The sequence below is a fragment of the Scyliorhinus canicula genome, chromosome 1 (genome assembly GCF_902713615.1).
Source record: "Scyliorhinus canicula chromosome 1, sScyCan1.1, whole genome shotgun sequence".
NCBI classification, from domain to species: domain Eukaryota; kingdom Metazoa; phylum Chordata; class Chondrichthyes; order Carcharhiniformes; family Scyliorhinidae; genus Scyliorhinus; species Scyliorhinus canicula.
Window position 1 is genome coordinate 169,657,030 of NC_052146.1, and position 21,307 is coordinate 169,678,336.

At 44.7% G+C, this 21,307-nt stretch overlaps 1 protein-coding gene across 1 annotated transcript in view; it reads right to left on the reverse strand.

The window, feature by feature from the left end:
- Nucleotides 1–21,307, reverse strand: part of LOC119962633 (zinc finger protein 292-like) — a 263,804-nt gene that overhangs the window by 169,588 nt on the left and 72,909 nt on the right. The window contains exon 2 of the mRNA XM_038790532.1: nt 3,135–3,289. Coding sequence (XP_038646460.1) covers nt 3,135–3,289 — 155 coding nt within the window. The remainder of the gene's footprint in view (nt 1–3,134; nt 3,290–21,307) is intronic.

A 21,307-nucleotide genomic window follows, 5' to 3' on the forward strand; every position in this document is an offset into this window, starting at 1 on the left:
TGCCCACGGGTCCTCGACTCCTCGCCTAACGGAAACAGTTTCTTTGCGTCCATCCTTTCTAAGCCATGTATTATCTTGTAAGTTTCTATTAGATCTCCCCTTAACCTTCTGAACTCCAATGAATACAATCCCAGGAACGCCAGCCGTTCCTCATATGCTAGACCCGCCATTCCAGGGATCATCCGTGTGAATCTCCGCTGGACACGCTCCAGTGCCAGTATGTCCTTCCTGAGATGTGGGGCCCAAAACTGGACACAGTACTCCAAATGGGGCCTAACCAGAGCCTTATAAAGGCTCAGTAGCACATCGCTGCTTTTATATTCCAACCCTCTTAAGATAAATGACAACATAGCATTCGCTTTCTTAATCACGGATTAAGAATCTTGTGGCAGAATCTGCAACTAGGCATCACTGTTTAAAAATAAGGTGTTTCCCATTAAGATCAAGGCTTGCGCATCACTTGAATTCTATTCCTCAAAACACAGTGGAAGCAGAGTCTTTGACTTTATACAAGGCAGAGTCAAATAGATTCTTGATGAGCAAGGGGAATAAAGATCATCAGGGATAAGTGGGCACATGAAATTGAGGTTACAGCAGATCAATTATGACCTTATTGAATGATGGAGCAGGCTTGAGGGGCTATGTGGCCTCCTACTCCTGCTCCTAATTTGTTGACTCGGAATTATAGTGCAGTCACATTAACATCAGTGGAAGGAAAAATAATAGGAACCTTACAATAGATAATAGAACATCTCAAAATGAAAAATATAATGAATAATCAATGAGGATTTCAAAGGGGAAAAATTTTGCTTGACCAAATTTATTGGGTTTTTTGAGGTAGTAAGAGAAACGACAATGGGAGTGCAGTGGATGCAATTTAGCTGGATTTTCAAGATCTCCGATAAGTTGCCAATAAACAGATTAATGAATAAGGTCAGAGAATGCAGAGAGAAGACAAGTTGCAGAAGTAGATTGCTAGTTGATTTGAAGACTAAATCAGAATGGCAATAATGGGTAGTTATGCAGAGTGGAAGGTGGGAAGTGTATCCCACAGGGTCTGTGTTGGGATTGCAGCTATTCTCAATTTGCATGGACTATGGAATCAAAGGGCACAATTAGTAAATTTGCAGGTTACATCAAATTTGGGGTGGGTGGTGGTGCAGTGGTTAGCATTGCTGCCTCACGGCACTGAGGTCCCAGGCTCGATCCCGGCTCTGGGTCACTGTCCGTATGGAGTTCTCCCCGTGTTTGTGTGGGTTTCGCCCCCCACAACCCAAAGATGTGCAGGCTAGGTAGATTGGCCACAGTAAATTGCCCCTAAAATAAAATTGGAAAAAATGAATTGGGTACTCTAAATTTATTTTTAAAAATTGGGGGTCGGGAAAGATAGGATTTTGAGAGGAAAAGGAAGGGTGCTTATTATTTGGAAGATGCAACTCCTGGCAGGGTAGAGGAACAAAGGGATATCAAGAAAACAAAAGAACATTTCACAATACTGGAGAGCTTATCGTAGTTGCGTTTGAAACTAACCTATGAATGGAGTAAAAGAATTGTTTTAAAATTTGTTATGTTTATCATATATATTAAGCTAACATTGTAACACACTGAAGCAATATTCAATTACACTCCAGTTTTCATCAAAGATGGATGCCAAAGTGGCATTTAAAAATTAGCTAATAGAGATAGTTCATTAGGAAGTAGAGGAAGCAAACAATCGGATAGGAAAAACTTGAGACTAGAGTGCAGCCAATAACCTTGTTAGAAGATATGATGTCACAAAAGACTGGCAAGATACAAAACTAGCAAACCATGATAAGTCATTGTGGCTGGCATCCTAGTGTATTATGTTTGCCATGAGGACTCGTTCGAAGTGAAAGCGAATTCTCTATTGTTTATTTCCCTTTTGAAGGAAAGGCTGATCATCCCTTTGAGTGTATTTCCATTCAGATGATGGGATTTTATTAAATTTAGATAATTTTATACTTTTTGCAGGTTGTCCTGAACATTTCCTTGATTAAGTTACATATACAAGCAAATATTTGAATTTCGGTATTTGGAGCTTTTGCAAGGTGAAGAATAATGATGTTCAACTAATGAAGACAAAAAGGGGAAAATACTTGACATCTTCATCACTGGAATAACGCACCAGTCGTGCATGCATTTTTAGATGTTATTTAACATGAGATTATATGAGGGATAGTTTATTATACAATTCATGTTATGGTTCCAAAGGGCATTCTATCAACATAGAAGGCTTTTAGAGGCACAGGTGAGGGTGCAGAGAAGATTTACAGGGATGATACCAGAAATGCAGGGTTCATTTCAGTAAAGGATTGATGGACTGGGTGCCTTTTCTCAAAACAGAGAGTTGTAACCCAACAGGTGTCTTTAAAATTGTGAAACGTTTTTATAGACTAAGAGGGAGAGGGAGAGAATCTTTCCACCTATGGAGAACACTTATGTGGTGGCACAGTGATTAGAACTGCTGCCTTACAGCACCAAGGACCCAGGTTCAATTCCAGCTTTGGGCCATTATTTGTCTGGAGTTTGCACGTTCTCTCATTGCTTGGGTTTCTTCCGGATGCTCCAGTTTACTCCCAGTCTAAAAATGTGCAATTGGGTGGATTGGCCACGCTAAATTGTTCCTCTGTGACAAAAGGTTAAGTGGGGATATTAGGTTACAGGGGTAGGATGGGGGTGTGGGCCTAGATAAGCTTCTCTTTCAGCATAACTAAGATAATCGCTATGTAGTACAAGTGTATTTAAAGAGAAACCAGTAGGAAAGAGATAACAGTAAAGATGATACATTTAGAGGAGAAAAGATGGGAGGTGGCTTCTGTGGAGTATAAGCACCAGCATGAATCCATTGGATCGAATAGTAGGTTTCTGTGCTGCAAACTGTGCACGTGCATAAGCGAGTGCACCACCTGATGACTCCTACATTTTCTCATCCCAAATATGCAATTCTTGTATAACTTTAATTATATCTCATTGATTTACATGTTTGACTCAGTTGGATCTAAGAATTTTCTACATAATATAATTTCAGTTCCAAAACTTTCCACCAATATATCATGCATCAAAACCAAGTTAAATAATTTCCTTCATAGAATTAAGTTGCTGGTAAAACTTACAATGCTAGTCGGTCAAGCACAAAGCATACATTGTCACACTCAGCTGTGAGACAAGGCCGTGCTTTGGAATAATTCTGTATAGCCACAGTGTACACTTCCAACAAAGGCAAAGGATCATCAGAGATTTTCCACTTCCCAGCATACTGTACGAGTGTCTGCAATGAAAGGTTGAAATTTCAGTGATTTCAGGGCATTGCAATACAGACATTTGACCAACATCAGCTGTTCATGTTAAGACAATACAAACATATTCTCTTTCAACAGGTTTGATTTGCACAAAGATGGCATCAGAGAAATACAAAATCCACATCTCAATTTTTGTTTAAAAAGTGGTAATAACTTGGAACTTGCTCCCTACGAGGGTGGTGGAGCAGAGATGAAAGAACTTGGATGGGCACTGCAGGACAACGAAGACAGAGCAGGGAGTGGAATTTACTGGAATGCTCTAGAGGGCCAACATGGTCTCAATGGGCCAAATGGCCTCCTTCCATGCAGTAAAGACGTTATAACTTGGTTAGGTGACATTTGAAAGTACTATGTACAGTTTTGGTGATCATATTATAGAAAAGGCTATAGAGGTACCTGAAAAGATGTAAAAATATTCCAAGAATATACTTGTCAGGAAAGATTAAATATGTTGGGGATTTTCAAGGAAAGACTTGGGGTGACCTGATCAACATCTTCAAGATCATGAAAGGATAAAAGTATAGAAAAATTTTCCACTTGTGGAGACACCAAAAAGATGCCATAAATATAGGCTGATCATAAATAGATCCAATGAGTGATTCAAGAGAAACTTCTTTACTGAAGGTGGTAAGAATCTGAAATTAACACAAATAGTATAATGCATAGATACATCTAAGGGAAAGCTAGAAGATGATAAAAGGTTGCTGTTAAGAGTTTAAATGGTTAAATGAAGAGGGGTATGAAGTAGCTTCAATGGAGCATCATAGAACCTACAGTGCAGAAGGAGGCCATTCGTCCCATCGAGTCTGCACCAACCCACTTAAGACCTCACTTTCACCCTATCCCCCTAATCCAATAATCCCTCCCAACCTTTTTGGACACTAAGGGCAATTTAGCATGGCCAATCCACCTAACCTGGATGTCTTTGGACTGTGGGAGGAAACCGGAGCACCCAGAGGTAACCCACGCAGACAGGGGGAGAATGTGCAGACTCCGCACATAGTGACCCCACGGGGAATCGAACCTGGGACCCTGGCGCTTTGGAGACACCGTGCTGCCCCTAATAATAACTTCCATGATACCAGCCCCATTGAATAAACAGGCTAAAGTAACATTGTCTGAACATTCAAATAATAGCAAAATACTGGAAATCTGCAATAAAAACAGAAATGCCGGATAAACTCTGCAGGTCTGGCTGCCTTGTTGGAGTGAAACAGAGCTAACGTTTTGAGTTCATATGACCCTTCCACAGATCAGTTCTGTTTACGGGTCATATGAGCTCGAAACGTTAACCGTTTCTCTCTCCATGGATGCTGCCAGACCCGAGTTTATCCAGCATTTTCTGTTATTATTGCCTTAATATTATTCAGTCAACTTATATTCCGAACTACAGAAAAGATCCCCCATTTAATGTTCTACAGGTGAATATCCATTCACTGAATTAGGTAGCAGAAAATATTCTGATGATTCACAACTATAGTTCAGTATAAATACTGGTTTCCACTCCTTCCTTCTGGATCCTCTCCCTGTGCATCCCAATTTGGGAAAAGCCCAGCTGAGTACAAACTTCAATGAGCATCACCCGCTCTGAAATCACTCTGAAGCAGGATCCAGTTTACTCAAGATTCACTTTCTTCTAAAAAATTATATTTAGATAAAGGATACAGAACAACAAAATAATTTCAGATTCCCCACAAACATAGCGAGCCCGCTTCCTAGAATGTTCAATTTTGGGTAGATGTATTCCCTTTGTAAAACAGTAAGACAGTTTTGATCCAGCAAAGGGCAGCAGAGCAGAGCTGCTGATAGGCTGCTGCGGGGTAAATTTGCATCAGTGCATTGCGGTCACTGATTCCAGAACGTGTACCTGAGCAAGACACCCTCCGTGTTCAAGTGAAGGCAAGCATCCAGCAAAGAGCAGCAGAGCGGAGCTGCTGATTGGCTGTTGCGTGGAAACTTTGCATCAGTGCATTGCGGTCACTGTATCGAGGTGGTTGTTTCTGGAGGAGCTGTTGTCAAGTGACAGTTAAACCCCAAACACTTCTTCAGTGTTTCCCTCCCTACCTCCTCCTCTAACGAAAAAAAAACATTCACTGTAAGGATCGCAGCAGAGGAAAGATCAAGAGGGATACTCAAGGGCAGGTAGAAGTAGAAAGTTGTACCGTGATGTCACAGCCTGCAGGTAAGTGATTGGCTGGTGACTGGCAAGTAGTTTTTCTTTCCCTGAGGTGTTCTCGTGCAGGGCGCAGTGGTTGCTGAGAAGGAGGGCAAATGTTTTTTAAAAACTTATTGCTGGGAGTTTCCAGCTGAATCCAGTCGGAGTGAGGACAGAGTGACTGATGGGTAAGTAGTAAAGATTTAAATTGTTTATGTGGGCCCATAAAAGCCGATTGTTGTTCTCGTGTGGGGCTCAGTGGTTGCTAGTTCAGTGTTTTATTTTTACCTTTATTTACTTGGGCGGTTCCTAAACACTAGACACTAATGGTGTAGTGTCCCCCACCCTTCCACCTCCTTTAACCTAAGGGGTAGAGTGAATAACAGGTAAGCTCTTTCTTTCGTTTTCTTCTTTTATCTAGAGGGGATGCCAGGGAAGGCAATGCAATGTTCCTCCTGCAGAATGTTTGAGGTGAGGGACGCCGTCAGTGTCCCTGCTGATTTCACCTGTGGGAAGTGCACCCATCTTCACCTCTTCAGAAATAGTGTTAGGGAATTGGAGCTGGAGCTGGATGAACTTCGGATCATTCAGGAGGCAGGGGTGGTCATAGATAGTAGCTTCAGGGATGTAGTTACTCCGAAGGATCAAGATAGATGGGTGACGGTCTGAGGGGCTGGGGGGAAGCAGTCAGTGCAGGGATGCTCTGTGGTCGTTCCCCTCAGTAACAAGTATACCGTTTTGGATACTGTTGAGGGGGACGACCTACTAGGGGTAAGCCACGGTGAACGGATCTCCAGCACTGAGTCCGTCCCAGTGGCTCAGAAGGGAAGGAGGAAGAGCAGGAGAGCAATAGTAATTGGGGACTCGATAGTTAGAGGGACAGATAGACGGTTCTGCGGCAACAAGAGAGACTCACGGATGGTATGTTGCCTCCCGGGTGCCAGGGTCCGTGACGTCTCAGACCATGTTTCCAGAATCCTTAAGGGGCAGGGGGAACAGTCACAAGTCGTGGTACACATCGGTACCAACAATATAGGTAAGAGAAGGAACGGGGATTTAAAACAGGAATTTAGGGAGCTACGGTGGAAGCTGAGAGCCTCCTGAGGATCCTCCGGAGGATGCTCTTGCTCTGGAGTGCTGTGGAGGGTTAACAGACTGATTCCTGGGATGGCAGGATAGATATATGAGGAGAGATGGAATCGATTAAGATTGAATTCATGGAGTTCAGAAGAATGGGGGGGGGGGGGTGGAATCTCATGATATCCTGTAAAATTTTAACAGGACTAGACAGGTTAGATGCAATAAGGACGTTCCCGATGATGGAAGTGTCCAGAACCAGGGGCCACAGTCTGAGGATACGAGGTAGACCATTTTACGCCAGAGGGGAGAAATATCTTCACCCGGAGAGTGGTCGGCTTGTGGAATTCGTTACCACAGGAAGTATTTGAAGCCAAAACATTGCATGTTTTCAAGAAGTAGTTAGATATAGCACTTGGGGTGAAGTGGATCGAAAGATATGGGGGAAAAGCAGGATTAGGCTATTGAGTTGAATGATCAGCCATGATCAAAATGATTAGCGGAGTAGGCTCAAAGGGCCGAATGGCCTCTTCTTGCTCCTAATTTCTATGTTTCTATAAAGGTGGCCGCAGGCTTTTCCTTAAAGTGCCGCATATGCAAAATGCCTTTATTAAAAATAATTTTTGAAAAGTGCCATCTTGGGTTGGCATGGTTGGGTCTGCGAATACCTCAACAGATTGCTATCACCAAAAAGAATCTTCTGAGAAGCATCATTTAATTCAAATACATTCATTTAGTTTCCAGAGATTTCCCTCTAGCCATGGTGCTTCCTTTGGAAGTTGTAAAGGTTACCCTGAAGGATATCTACTTCCTAGTATAAGTGGTCAAAATGGCTAAAAAGATCTTCAAAATCACCTTTCCCCACAGTCGAAGAGTCCAGCTTGATCTCTCCATCCCCCAAATATTCCCCATAGCCTCTAGCTACCAATTTGTCTTAATAGGTCCCACCTGCTAGGACCATTTCTGTACACTGTGACAAAGCAGGTTGATCTTATTGCCAACGTCTGAATATACCTCAAAACCTTTTCCAACTTAGCTTCAATATATCTCAAAACCTTTTCCAGCTCATCTATTAGTAGCTAAAAACACCTCTGTGATCACGGGGACATAACCTTCTGTCCTCTGTCCAAGGCAGCTCTCCATTTCCCACACTATACTGCTCCCCAGTCAGGCTGCGGCCTCTTTTTGCTTGTTTGAGACCTCTTTGGACTCCTCCAATCAGAGTGCCTACTAGAATTTTTTTCCATCGTATGTATTCTTTTCTTTCTCAAACGCCTGGCATGTAGTGCATTTGAGTTGCAAAACCAAAGATATTAGTTGTTCCCTCTTGTGCTGAGGGATCGTCGTATAGTACTGAAGGCAATTTTGGATACCGGCCATATACAAATTGGAATGGGATATGTCCCACAAAATCATGTAAAAAATTTATTGTAAGTACTGCCTATGCCAGTGCTGTTTCTAACTTGCAACCAGGCTGATTTGCCAGTATCTATGAAACATTGAGTCAATTATGGCAGGTTTCTTTCACACAAATCATTGCTGAATCAACTTTCTGCAGTTGTGTGCATCAGGTCCCCAAACTCTGCATTCGCAAATTCTCCTCCATTATCTGTTAAGAACTTTGTTGGTGATTTTGCCATAACGTCATCCACTAATGTCAGTCTGTCCTCATTTATAATGGTAGAAATTATGAAATTGGCTGCCATACCTACAAAATGTAACAGACAAATACTCCAATCCTTGTCCCGCATCTTCAGGTCCTTGGCTATAATTTTGTTAAATGGGGCACATGATGTCCTTCCAATATTTAATACAATATATTGCAATGTGTTCTGTTCTATAGGGATTCATATTCTTGATTCGTATTGTGGCATTCTTTAGCAGTAACTTTTACCTTTGTTACAAAGGATCGTCAAATTGTTTATGCAAGTCAGGAGTTTAATGGAACACTCTCCACTTGCCTGGATGAGTGCACAGTTCCAACAACACAAGAAGCCCAACACCATCCAGGACAAGGTAGCCCACTTCAGTGCTACCTCTTCCACAAACATTCAACCTTCCACCACCGAACAGTGGCAGCCATGTGTACAAGATGCACTGCAGTAACTCACCAAGGTTCCTTAGACAACACTTCCAAACCCACAACCACGACCATCGAGAAGGACAAGGATACCTGGGAACCCCACCACCTGGAGGTTTCCCTCAAAATCACTCACCACCCTGACTTACATAGATACATAGAAGATAGGAGCAGGAGGCAGCCTTTTGGCCCTTCGAGCCTGCGCCACCATTCATCACGATAATGCAACTCAATAGCCTAATCCTGTTTGCGCCCGATAACCTTTGATCCCATTCTCCCCAAGTACTATATTCAGCCGTCTCTTGAATATATTCAAAGTTTTAGCATTAACTACTTCCTGTAGTAATAAATTCCACAGGCTCACCACTTGTGTGTGAAGAAATGTCTCCTTATCTCTGCCTGAAATGGTTTACCCTGAATCCTCAGACTGTGACCCCGGTTCTGGACACACCCATCATTGGTAACATCTTCCCTCCATCTACCCTGTCAAGTCCTGTTAGAATTTTATAAGTCTCTATGAGATCCCTCCCCCCATTTTTCTGAACTCCAGTGAAAACAATCCCAACCTAGTCAATCTCTCCTTATATGACAGTCCCGCCATCCCTGGAATCAGTCTGGTAAACCTTCCCTGCACTCCCTCGAGCAAGAACATCCTTCCTCAGAGGAGACGACCAAAACTGCACACAATACTCCAGGTGTGGCCTCACCAAGGCCCTGTACAATTGCAGTAACACATCCCTGCTTCTATACTCGAAACCTCTTGCAATGAAGGCCAACATACCATTAGCCTTCTTTACCGTCTGCTGCACCTGCATGCTTACCTTCAGCGAATGGTGCACAAGGACACCCAGGTCCCGCTGCACATTCCCCTCTCCCAATTTACAACCATTCAGCTAGTAAGCTGCCCTCCTGTTTTTTTTTTAATTTAGTGTACCCAATTTATTTTTTTCCAATTAAGGGGCAATTTAGTGTGTTCAATCCACCTACCTTGCACATCTTTGGGTTGTGGGGGCGAAATCCACGCAAACATGGGGAGAATGTGCAAACTCCACACAGACAGTGACCCAGAGCCGGAATCGAACCTGGGACCTCGACCTCCGTGAGCTGCCTTTCTGTTTTTGCTTCCACAGTGAATAACCTCATACTTATCCTAATTATACTGCATCTGCCACTGATTTGCCCACTTGCCCAACCTGTCCAGATCATGCTGTAGGGTCCCTGTATCCTCATCACAATTCACCCTCCCACCTAACTTAGTATCATCTGCAAACATTGAGATGTTACATTTTGTTCCCTCATCCAAATCATTAATATATATTGTGAATAGCTGGGGTCCCAGCACCGATCCCTGTGGTACCCCACTGGTTACTGCCTACCAATTTGAAAAGGACCCATTAATCCCTACTCTTTGTTTCCTCGCTGCCAACCAGTTTTCTATCTACCTCAATACATTTCCCCCAATCCCATGCGCTAATTTTGCACGATAATTTCTTATGCGGGACTTTGTCAAACGCCTTCTGAAAGCCCAAATATACCACATCTACTGGCTCCCCCTTATCAACTGTACTGGTTACATCTTCAAAGAATTCCAACAGATTTGTCAAGCACGATTTTCCCTTCATAAATCCATGCTGACTCTGACTGATCCTGCCACTGCTTTCTAAATGTTCCACTATAAAATCCTTTATAATGTATTACAGCATTTTCCCCATTACCGATGTTAGGCTTACTGGTCAATGTCAAACATGGTCGATTGGAAATATGTCATCGTTCCTTCACTGTCGCTGTGGCAACATCCTGGAACACCTTCCGTAACAGCACAGTGGGTGTACCTACACCCAAGGGCTGCAGCAGTTCAAGGTGGCGAGTCACCACCACCTGACAGGCAACTAGGGATGGGCAATATATGCTGGCCAAACCAGCAATGCCCACATCCTGTAAATGAATAAATAAATAAAAAATTCAGATGATTCATTTGTTAGCAAGACTCTACCTCCAGAGGTCAACAATACTTTGTGAATTTCTTGATCGGTTGCCTCAACAGAATACAATAATGGTCGGATCCAGAGATCTGTAGTCCATCGCTTACCAAACACGAATGCTTAGCTATTCTCAATATCAAAATAAATTTTTGCCTTTTTTTTTAAATCAAGGACCGACTGCAATAGCAGTATGTCACTGAACAACATCAATGCTAATGAAATGGCACATTCCTACAGTTTCAAACGCTAGTCTATTATCATTCCTGAATCGAAAGCAGGTAATGCATTCATATTCTTTGTTTACATTACTATCCCAGAGCAGATCCCAACAGTGGCTAGGATACTATACCAAAATACCATTATTTTAGTTTATTTGTAAGACTGTGCGGAAAGAACGATTCGCTCTAGGAGTGGTTGCATGAAGAAATTGGGCATTTGGTTATTGTTAAAACAAAAGTTTATTCTGGCTACAATATTAAATGTTAACTTGAAAAGAACAGAATAGTTTACAATTTACACCTTCAACAATACTACTCAATTTCCCATGAAAAAACAAGAAAAGAAACATTCAGCTCTTCATCTAGCTTACTGAGGGAGAATTGTGGACTCAGCGTCAGGCAGCTCAGAGTTTAACTCCTCCCCAAAAAATGCCTCTTCCCACAGTTGCTCCAAAAACTGCTTCTTTTTTAAAACATAATCCATTCAGAACAACTGTTTTTATTTGTTTGTGTCAAGGGTTTCCAAATAACAGTTTAGCTAATTGACCCCACACATTGTTTGAAGTACAGCCACTATCCAGTACAACACAATTTAATGAACTGGCAACCAAGATACTCATGGGTCAACTTAGTTTTCTGTCTTTGATACAATATTTTCTTGCCGTTCATCTTCATCAACGTGATTAGAACTGTCTGTTCCATGCGTTGCTTTAAACACTTGATACCTGACCTTTTGACAATTCCTCAAAATATTTCGAGCCATGGGCAGCATGGTGGCGCAGTGGTTAGCACAGCTGCTTCATGGCGCTGAGGACTCGGGTTCAATTTCCGTCACAGGTCGTCGTCTGTGTGGAATTTGCACATTCTCTCCGTGTCTGCGAGGGTCTCACCCCCACAACTCAAAAGATGTGCAGGGTAGGTGGATTGGTCACGCTAAATTTTCCCTCAATTGGAAATATAAATTTAGGACAACTAGACACAGAGTAATATGATGCCCCTGTTTTTCTCGGATTCATTCTTTGGCGGTCATCACCCAAATTTTGCTTTTCATCTTGATCTATAAATCTATTAGAAGCACGACCGATCTCAGAACATCCTCAAGCAATTCCTTCTTCGTGCAAATGCCTGCGATTAGATTCCACCGCTTTTGAGAGTCAGAAACCATCGAGTGCTCCATTCACTGTATCACTGCAGAATTTCAAACATCTCACATGAAGATAACTGGAAACAATAGTTTTCCCAAATTTTTTGTTAACAATAGTCATTTGTTCAGAATGAGAGCACTCACCATGAAACTGAACATCCCTCAAGACCACAAGACTATATGTTGGGTTTGTGCGCAATCAAATAATTTGAATGCAAGTACAGTCTATGGGTGGAATTTATAGATTGAATTTTCTTAGCCTTCATATCTTTCAATATTCATGATATGTTATTCCAAGGACTGATTGTCCATCTTAAATTTATCAATTGTTGACCATGCTACATAGACATCTAACAAGTTGTAATTTTTGCAAATTCTGACTTCCGGTGGCGGCCATGGAGTAAGAGGTTACATATTTGGTAGCTCCCGCTCGTGACAGACCTTTTCTCCCGAATCTTCGGGATTTTATTGGAAAAATCGGTGACGAATGAGAGTGAGGAGAAATCCCCCACCAGTATATGGAGACGAGGACCAGAAGTGGTCGTATAAGAAGAAATTGTCGAGCAAAGAAGGCGAGTGCAGAACCTGCAGCACAGGAAAGCATGGCGAAGGGGCATGATCTCGGTTTGGTGGCACAGCGGTCCAGCTGGTGGAGTTCATTCAGGAGAGCTTAGTCAAGCAAAAGGAAGGAAGGATTAGACCCGATTAAGGCATCGATTAATCGGGTAGAACAGGGGCGATGCCCACGGACTGGCGATCCAGAAGGTTGAGAAGGTGGCTGAGCACAAGGACCATTTAACCGCATTGGAGGCGGAGGTGGGGCTGATGAGGGACCACCAGAAAAGATTGCAGGAGAAGGTGGAGGATCTGGAGAACAGGTCTTGGAGACAGAACCTGAGGATCGTCAGCCTCCCGGAGGGCAGTGAGGGATCGGATGCAAGGGCATATGTGGCAAGTATGCTGGAAAAGTTGATGGGGGATGGGCCGTTTACTCGACCCTCGGAAGTGGACAGAGCGCATGGAGCGCTTGCGAGGAAGTCACGAGTGAATGAACCGCCGAAGGCAATGGTGGTGCAAATCCAATTAAGGCATCGATCAATCGGGTAGAACAGGGGCGAAGCCCACGGACTGGCGATCCAGAAGGTTGAGAAGGTGGCTGAGCACAAGGACCATTTAACCGCGTATAATCCTGGATAAGGAACAGATTTTGCAGTGGGTCAAGCAGACATGGAGCTGCTAGTGGTAGAACTGCGAGTTGCAAATCTACCAGGACCCGAGTGCAGAAATGGACAAAAGACGAGCTGTATTCAATGGAGTAAAATCGGCCTTTTTCAAGGGGGTGAAGAAGGGCAGCACGTTGGAGCAGTGGGTTAGCACTGAGGACATTGAAAAATATGTATGTTCAAGCGGGATGGGGAGAAAAGAGGAAGGACAATAGGAGTTAGATGACTGGCACCATCCAGATGGACGGGGGCTACCAGACAAGCTGGGCGGGCTAGCTCACGGAAGAACAGTGGGGGGTGAACAGGTGATAAGTTTGTTAAGGGGGTTGGGATTGTGGTGCTGCTAATAAAGGAGGGGGGGGAAGGGAGAAGAGGGGTGGGGGCAGAGCTGCTCAGCTGACAGGGCAAGGACTGTTGGTGAGAAACAAATGGGAGGTCGAGGATGGTGGATGCCCGAGGGCGGGCCTACGGAGGCGAGGGACACTAGCTGGATGCTGGCATATGGTGATGGCTGATCGGCGGGAAGCCTCCCGTGTAGGCTGATCACATGGAAAGTTAGAGGGCTGAATGGGCCGTTTAAGAGGGCATGCGTGTTGCCACATTTGAGGAGATTGAAGGCGGACGTGGCATTGCTACACGAGACACGCCTGAAGGTAATAGATCAGACCAGATGGAGGAAGGGATGGGTTGGCCAAGTGTTTCATTCGGGGTTGGACTCTCAGACTAGTCTACAAAATTATGAGGTATGGACAGGGTGGATAGCAACAAGCTTTTTCCAAGAGTGGGGGTGTCAATTACAAGGGGTCACGATTTCAAGGTGAGAAGGGAAAAGTTTAAGGGAGATATGCGTGGAAAGTTTTTTACGCAGAGGGTGGTGGGTGCCTGGAACGCTTTGCCAGCAGAGGTGGTAGAGGCGGGCACGATAGCATCATTTAAGATGCATCTGGACAGATATATGAACGGGCGGGGAACAGAGGGAAGTAGATCCTTGGAAAATAGGCAACAGGTTTAGATAAAGGATCTGGATCGGTGCAGGTTGGGAGGGCCGAAGGGCCTGTTCCTGTGCTGTAATTTTCTTTGTTCTTGTTCTTTGTTCTAGGGGGGGTCGCGATCCTGATCAACAAACGGGTGGCATTTGAGACAGGGAAAATAGTGGCGGACGCGGAGGGTAGGTGCATTGGATTGTATTGTATTTGTTTGTCACGTTTACTGAGGTGCAATTCAACAGATCACTAAGTACATGGGAAGAAAAGGGAATAAAAGAAAATACATAATAGGGCAACACAAGATACACAATGTAATTAAATAAGCACTGGCATTGGATGAAGCATACAGGAGTGTAGTGTTAATGACGTCAGTACATACGAGGGTCATTTAGGAGTCTGGTGACAGTGGGGGAGAAGCTGTTTTGAGTCTGTTTGTGCGTGTTCTCAGACTTCTGTACCTCCTGCTGGATGGGAGAAGTTGGACGAGTGAATAAACCGGGTGGGAGGGGTTTTTGATTCTGCTGCCCGCTTTCCCCAGGCAGCGGGAGGTGTAGATGGAGTCAATGGATGGGAGGCAGGTTCGTGTGATGGACTGGGCGGTGTTCATGACTCTCTAAAAGTTTCTTGCAGTCCTGGGCCGAGCAGTTGCCATACCAGGGTGTGATGCAGCCAGATAGAATGCTTTCTATGGTGCATCTGTAAAAGTCGGTAAGGGTTAATGTGGACATGCCGAATTTCCTTCACCATGGTGAGCGGGAAGCTGGAGGGAATACCGGTGGTGCTTGTGAATATATACGCACCAAACTGGGAAGATGTGGAGTTTATGAGACGTGCGCTAGGGAATATCCTGGACCTAGATTTGCATAAGCTGATCGTGGGGGGGGGGGGGGGGGGGGGGGCATTGATCCAAGGTTGGACCGGTCGAGGTCATGGACAGGGAGAGTGCCAGCCGTGTCGAAGTAACTAAAGGGTTCATGGAGGTTCGGACGGCCAAGAGTGAAGGAGTTTCCTTTTTTCTGCCACGTGCACAAAGTGTACTCCCAGATCGATTGTTTTATTTTGAGGAGGGCTTTACTGGCGGGAGTGGCTGATACCAAGTATTCGGCGATTGCCCCTCATTGGGTGGAGTTACGGGTGAGCAAGGAGGGTGGTCAGCGCTCGCAGTGGAGATTGGCTGTGGGGCTGTTAGTGGATGAGGGTGTGTGTGGGCAGTTGAGGGAGTCCATCCAGAACTATCTGGCAATAAATGACACAGGGGGAAGTCTCAGCAGCAATGGTTTGGGAAGCGCTGAAGGCAGTGGTTGGGGGGGAACTAATCTTGATAAGGGCCCATCGGGAAAAGGTGGAGCGAGCAGAGATAGATAGGCTGGTTGGGGAAATAATAATACTCCAGGTAGACAGGAGATATTCGGAGGCCCCGGAGGCAGGTTACTGAAGGAGCGGCGGAAGCTACAGATGTAATTTAGTCTGTTATCTACAGGGAAGGCGGTGGAGCAATTGAGGAAGGTATGGGGGGCGATGTACGAGTACGGAGAGAAGGCCAGCAGGATGCTTGCACACCAGCTGAGGAAAAGGGAGGCGGTGATGGAGATAGGAAGAGTGAAGGACAGAGGAGGGAACACGGTCTTGGATCCAGCAGAGGTAAACGGGGTGTTTAAGGAGTTTTATAGGCGGCTATATGAGTCAGAACCCCCAGCTGGGGCAGAGGGGATGAGGCAGTTCCTGGGTGAGCTGAAGTTTCCAAAAGTGGAGGAAGGGTTGGTGGAGCGGTTGAGAGGCCCGGTTGGAATTGAAGAAACAGCAGAGGGGCTGCAGGTTATGCAGTCAAGAAAGCCCCCGGGGCCGCACCCATTGGAATTCTACAAGAATTTCTCAGAGATGCTTGACCCGCTGCTGGTGAGGGCATTTAATGAGGCACGGTAACAGGGTGTCCTTCTCCCAACAATGGGGGGGCAGGCACAGTAGCATAGTTGCTGGGTCACTGTCTGTGCGGAGTCTGTGCGGGGGGGGGTTACGGGTATAGGGTGGATACGTGGGTTTGAGTAGGGTGATCATTGCTCGGCACAACATCGAGGGCCGAAGGGCCTGTTCTGGGCTGTTCTATGTCTATGTCTAACCCCATGTATCTACCTTATCGTGAGGCCTGGATGAAGTAATACTGGTTGCCTGCAAGAGCACTCAAGTCAACACAAACTTGGTATTGCTATATTGACTTTGTGATTACCCACTCACATTTACACAAGAGAACAAGATCATGCTATGAATATAGAATAAATTTCCAGACACAGGTGATCAACTTTGCAGCAGGACGCAGAACAAACCAAAGAAGTCATCAGACATCATAATGAGTTAACAATAATAATAGTTATTAGTGTCACAAGCACACTGCAATGATGTTACTGTGAAAAGCCTCTAATCGTCAAACTTTGGCACCTGTTCGCGTACACGGAGGGAGAATTCAGAATGTCCAATTCTCCTAACAGCAGATCTTTCAGGACTTGTGGGAGGAAACCGAAGCACCCGGAGGAAACCCACACAGACATGGGGAGAACATGCAGCTCCGCAGTGATCCAAGCCGGGAATCGAACCCAGGTCCCTGGCCCTGTGAAACAACAGTGCTAACCACTGTACTACCATGCCGCCCATAGCTGGTCAGATGAGAGTGCTTCAGAGGACAACAGATTTTCACTGACTCACCCTGGACGGACAAGAGCATCCTGTTTATTCCCATCAAGAGTTTGGGTCTGGATGGGACAATAGAACTCAGTCCAGTTGTGGGCACGTCCCTATGACGCAATGCTAGCAGACCAGTATAAATGAAGCAACATTGGAACAGATCTTCAGCTATAACCTGGGAGACCCCAGGCAAAACCATCGCGAAAAGAGGGGGACGCTGGGTTTCAAAGTCCAAAGAAGATATCCAAATCGAGTGATCATAGCCTGTCCAGTGCAGGTAATACCTAGAGCTCAGCTGCGAGTCTGAGTCATATTTTGTGCGAGTGAAAGATTTGCGAATAAAACTGTGAGAAACCATGAATTTGTTTTGGCCTTGTTCATTTTGCAAACATGGGCACCTGGGTAAATCATTTGAATAATAAATTGGTCGAAGTATTTGCGATTTTACAGCTACTACACTGGTGTCCCATGGTTGGGCAGTTGCTCCGAATTCGAATTCACCGATCTTGTATTCTCCAACACTCAGAATTTACAATGCAGGAGGCCATTCGGCCATTCGAGTCTGCATCGGCTCTTGGAAAGAGCACCCTGCCCAAGGTCAATACCTCCACCCTATCCCCAGAACCCAGTAACCCCACCCAACACTAAGGGCAATTTTGGACACTAAGGGCAATTTATCATGGACAATCCACCTAACCTGCTCATCTTTGGACTCAGCTGGAGTACTCAGGGCAGCACGGTAGCACAGTTGCTTCACAGCTCCAGGATCCCAGGTTCGATTCACGTGTTTGCGTGGGTTTCCCCCGGGTGCTTCGATTTCCTCCCACAGTTCAAAGATGTGCAGGTTAATTGTCCAATAGTGTCCAAAAAAGTTTAGGTGGGGTTATGGGGATAGGGTGGAGATGTGGGGATAGGGTGGAGGTACTGGCTTAGGTGAGATACTCTTTCCGACGACTGGTGCAGACTCGATGGGCCGAATGGCCTCCTTCTGTACTGTCAGTTCTATGATTCTAGGAGCCTGAATTTAAAAGAGGAAATGGCCCACATGACAGAGTATTAAGTGAGTGAAGAGTACAAGATTTTAACCAATAAATTGGGCCATAAACCAAGGGCGGGATTCTCCCGCAATTGGTCGGATGTCCCGACGCCAAGAGCGGAGCGAATCACTCCGACGTCAGGCCGACCGGAAGGCGCGGAATCCGGGGGCTAGGCCGGTGCCGGAGGGGTTGGCGCCGCGCCAACCAGCGCATGCGAGTTGGCACATGTGCAGGATCGCCGGTGTAGTTCCGCGCATGCGCTGACCGGCCAGCGTGATTCCTGCGTATGCGCAGGGGGGGGGTTCTTCTCCACGCTGGCCATTGCTGAGCCCTACAGAGGCCGGTGCGGAAGGAAAGAGTGCCCCCACGACATAGGCCCACCCGCAGATCGGTGGGCCACGATCCCGGGCCAGGCAACCATGGGGGCCCCTCCCCAGGGATGGATACCCCCGCGCACCCCCCCCCCCTCCCTCCCCAGAACTCACCTAGCCGGCCTACAAGCCAGGTCCTGTCATGATGGACCATGTCCATTTCACGCCGGCGGGACTGGCCAGGAAATGACGGCCGCTCGGCCCGGAGAATTGCCGGGGGGAGCTGCTGCCAACGGCCCCCGACCGACACAGCGTAAAGCACAACCCGCCCGAAAACCGGCGACGGAGAAGGCGGCAGCCGGCGTCGGAGCAGCGGACGTAATTCGTGCCGCGCCCTGGGGATTCTCCAACCCGGCGAGGAGTCGAAGAATCCCGCCCCAGGTGTCTGTAGCACAGGGTGAACAAACTGAGTAGTTAGAAATAGGGTAGTGATAGAAACCTACTTTATTATAGATAATAAAGGCTTAAGGGAAGAAATAATTTAGTGGCATTATACTATTAAAAATATATATTAAGCCATGACAGCAGAAATAGTCGAGAGCATGGAAAAGATCTGATACGGGAGTCAGTATTCAAACTAACTATCCACGTTGCAGAATAGACCCATTGTTATCATTACTTGGCAAACATCCCAGTTCGAGAGAATATGGTGGGTAACAGGTGGTCCGAACACACCATATTATAGAAACATTGAGAAGTTTTCCGATGCCATATTATCTCTTAAAATTTGATACAGACATTTTGGTCAATTAGATGAATAATAATTATTGTAACCCAATCACAGTCAGAAAGGTTCAGAGCCTAAAAAGGTCATGATTTCTTTAAAGAGGGGCAGCACGGTTGCGCAGTGGTTAGCATTGCTGCCTACGGCACTGAGGACCCGGGTTCGAATCCTGGCTCTGGGTCACTGTCTGTGTGGAGTTTGCACGTTCTCCCCGTGTCTGCGTGGGTTTCGCCCCCACAACCCAAAGATGTGCAGGGTAGGTGGATTGGCCACTCTAAATTGCCCCTTAATTGGAAAAAAAAAAATTGGGTACTCTAAATTTTTTTTTTTTAATGATTTCTTTAAAGAAATCGGGAGAAAACTTCTGCACTCTCTGAATTCATTTTTAACCTAACCTTTGAAACCAATTTCTACTTTGCTTAGCAAACAGCTATTTACTTTTGTTTCATTATTGTATCGTGCATTTTGATCTGAAGAAATTACTTCAAACTGAATTGTATCTTGAATTCAACTCAATGATCTGTATTTGCATTGGACAAACCACTTTTTAGATTTTGTATTCGTATAAAATTTGACTTGATTAGTAGACTTTGAAACTGACATAAATAAAGATATACTTGACTTCACCCAAGAAGCTCAATCTCGAGTTCTGTAAGATTGATATATACTGCAGCGACACAAATATATTAACAAAATACAGATCCATCAGGTAGACACGGGTAAAATCTGTGGGAGGGAATTTGACAAAAGCCGGACCCCTACCCCGGTCAATTCCCACACACAGATGACGAATCCCAGGGAGAGAGAGAGACACAAAATAAGAGTAGAGAAATGGCAGAGTGCCCAATTGAGAAGTGAACCAAATGGGTCAAGTACAACAATAAATTACAAGGTTCGGGAACCCAAAGGTCAATAAGTAGGGTACAGACACTCTAGGTTAAAATGTGCGGCACTGTTGCATCGTGCTCCTCTCACTGGGTGATGGTTAGTTTACCCACCCCCTTCTTGCACTATGTTAACCGTCCTGTAATTGGTAAATTTGTTAGTATGTGACGGAAATCCTGCATGCTTTCCGTATCTGTACTGTTAAGTAACGAGTGGTAGAATTAGCAGAGAAACAGTTAAAAGGAAGTTTAAAAAAAGCAAGGGTCTCGGGCCCAAGTCTAGGAATAGGAAAATAATATTCATACCATCTTGTGGAAGGTGACTAGTGACGAAAGGCTCCTCGAAGGACCCTTTGTGTCAAAGAGGGAAGGGGGATAGGAGTTTTACAAGAAGTCAGTGTGGAAATACGTGCTCCAGATAGTCAGGGATTATTCAGAGAATAAAAGAAAGACTAATGAGCCTTGGTATACGAGTTTTAGGCAGTGTAGAAATCGGTGCTCTGGGAGCACCTTAAATGATAGAAGTTAGGAAAAGTAGGTTAGTGTCTCCAGTCTGGAGAGTCTACAATCCATCTCCATCCAAAGAGATATAGATTGGGTGTTTGAGTTTTAACACAATGAACAATTTGGAAAGAGTTTGAATTATAATCTGAAAGCACTTGAAAGAAATTGGGGAAATAATTATTGAATACAAGGTCAAAAGATAATCTGCAGACTTTAGTCAACTCATTCAGAGCTGCTGGCAGCTGAAAAAATAATGCATCGGTTGTTGTTTCTGGGTTTTCTACTGCCCGTGTCATTGAGTTAACCCTCAGGTCTGGTTTTCTTAGTTATTTTAAAGCTTGTTTAATATATGTATGCAGTTGTATTTTGAATTAGGTCGAGTGAGGAACAGGACAAGCTGTAAAGCATTGTTTGAGCGAGTGTGATTCTGGGACAATGAAAAAGCCCACTGTGGCTGCAGAAGTGTGTTAAATCTATATCATATGTACATACATACATACATACATACGTGTGCATGTTTTATAGAGAGACACAGACAGAGAGAGAGAATGAGAACATAAAGATTTGAGCGTTCATTTGTTTTCGAAGAATGAAGACAACTGTCTTAATCCACGTTCTTTGTTTTCTTTGCGAATTCTACTATTATTTTCATTTTGTTGAGATCGAATGAAAGTAACACGCTTTGAATTTCCTTTGTTTGACTGGAACCCCTGTGGATGAATGAATGTGTGTTTAATAAAGAATTTATGGTTTCCTTTGTTGTGTTTCTAACTATCATGTTTTAATGCTGTTTTCCCTAAACGGTGAATTTGCAAAACTGAGTTTGAAATCAAGTGAGTTATAAACGGGATCAATATTGCAATTTGAAATTCCTTAAATATAAAAAATATGTAGAGTAATAATGATCAATATTGTGGAAGTTACTT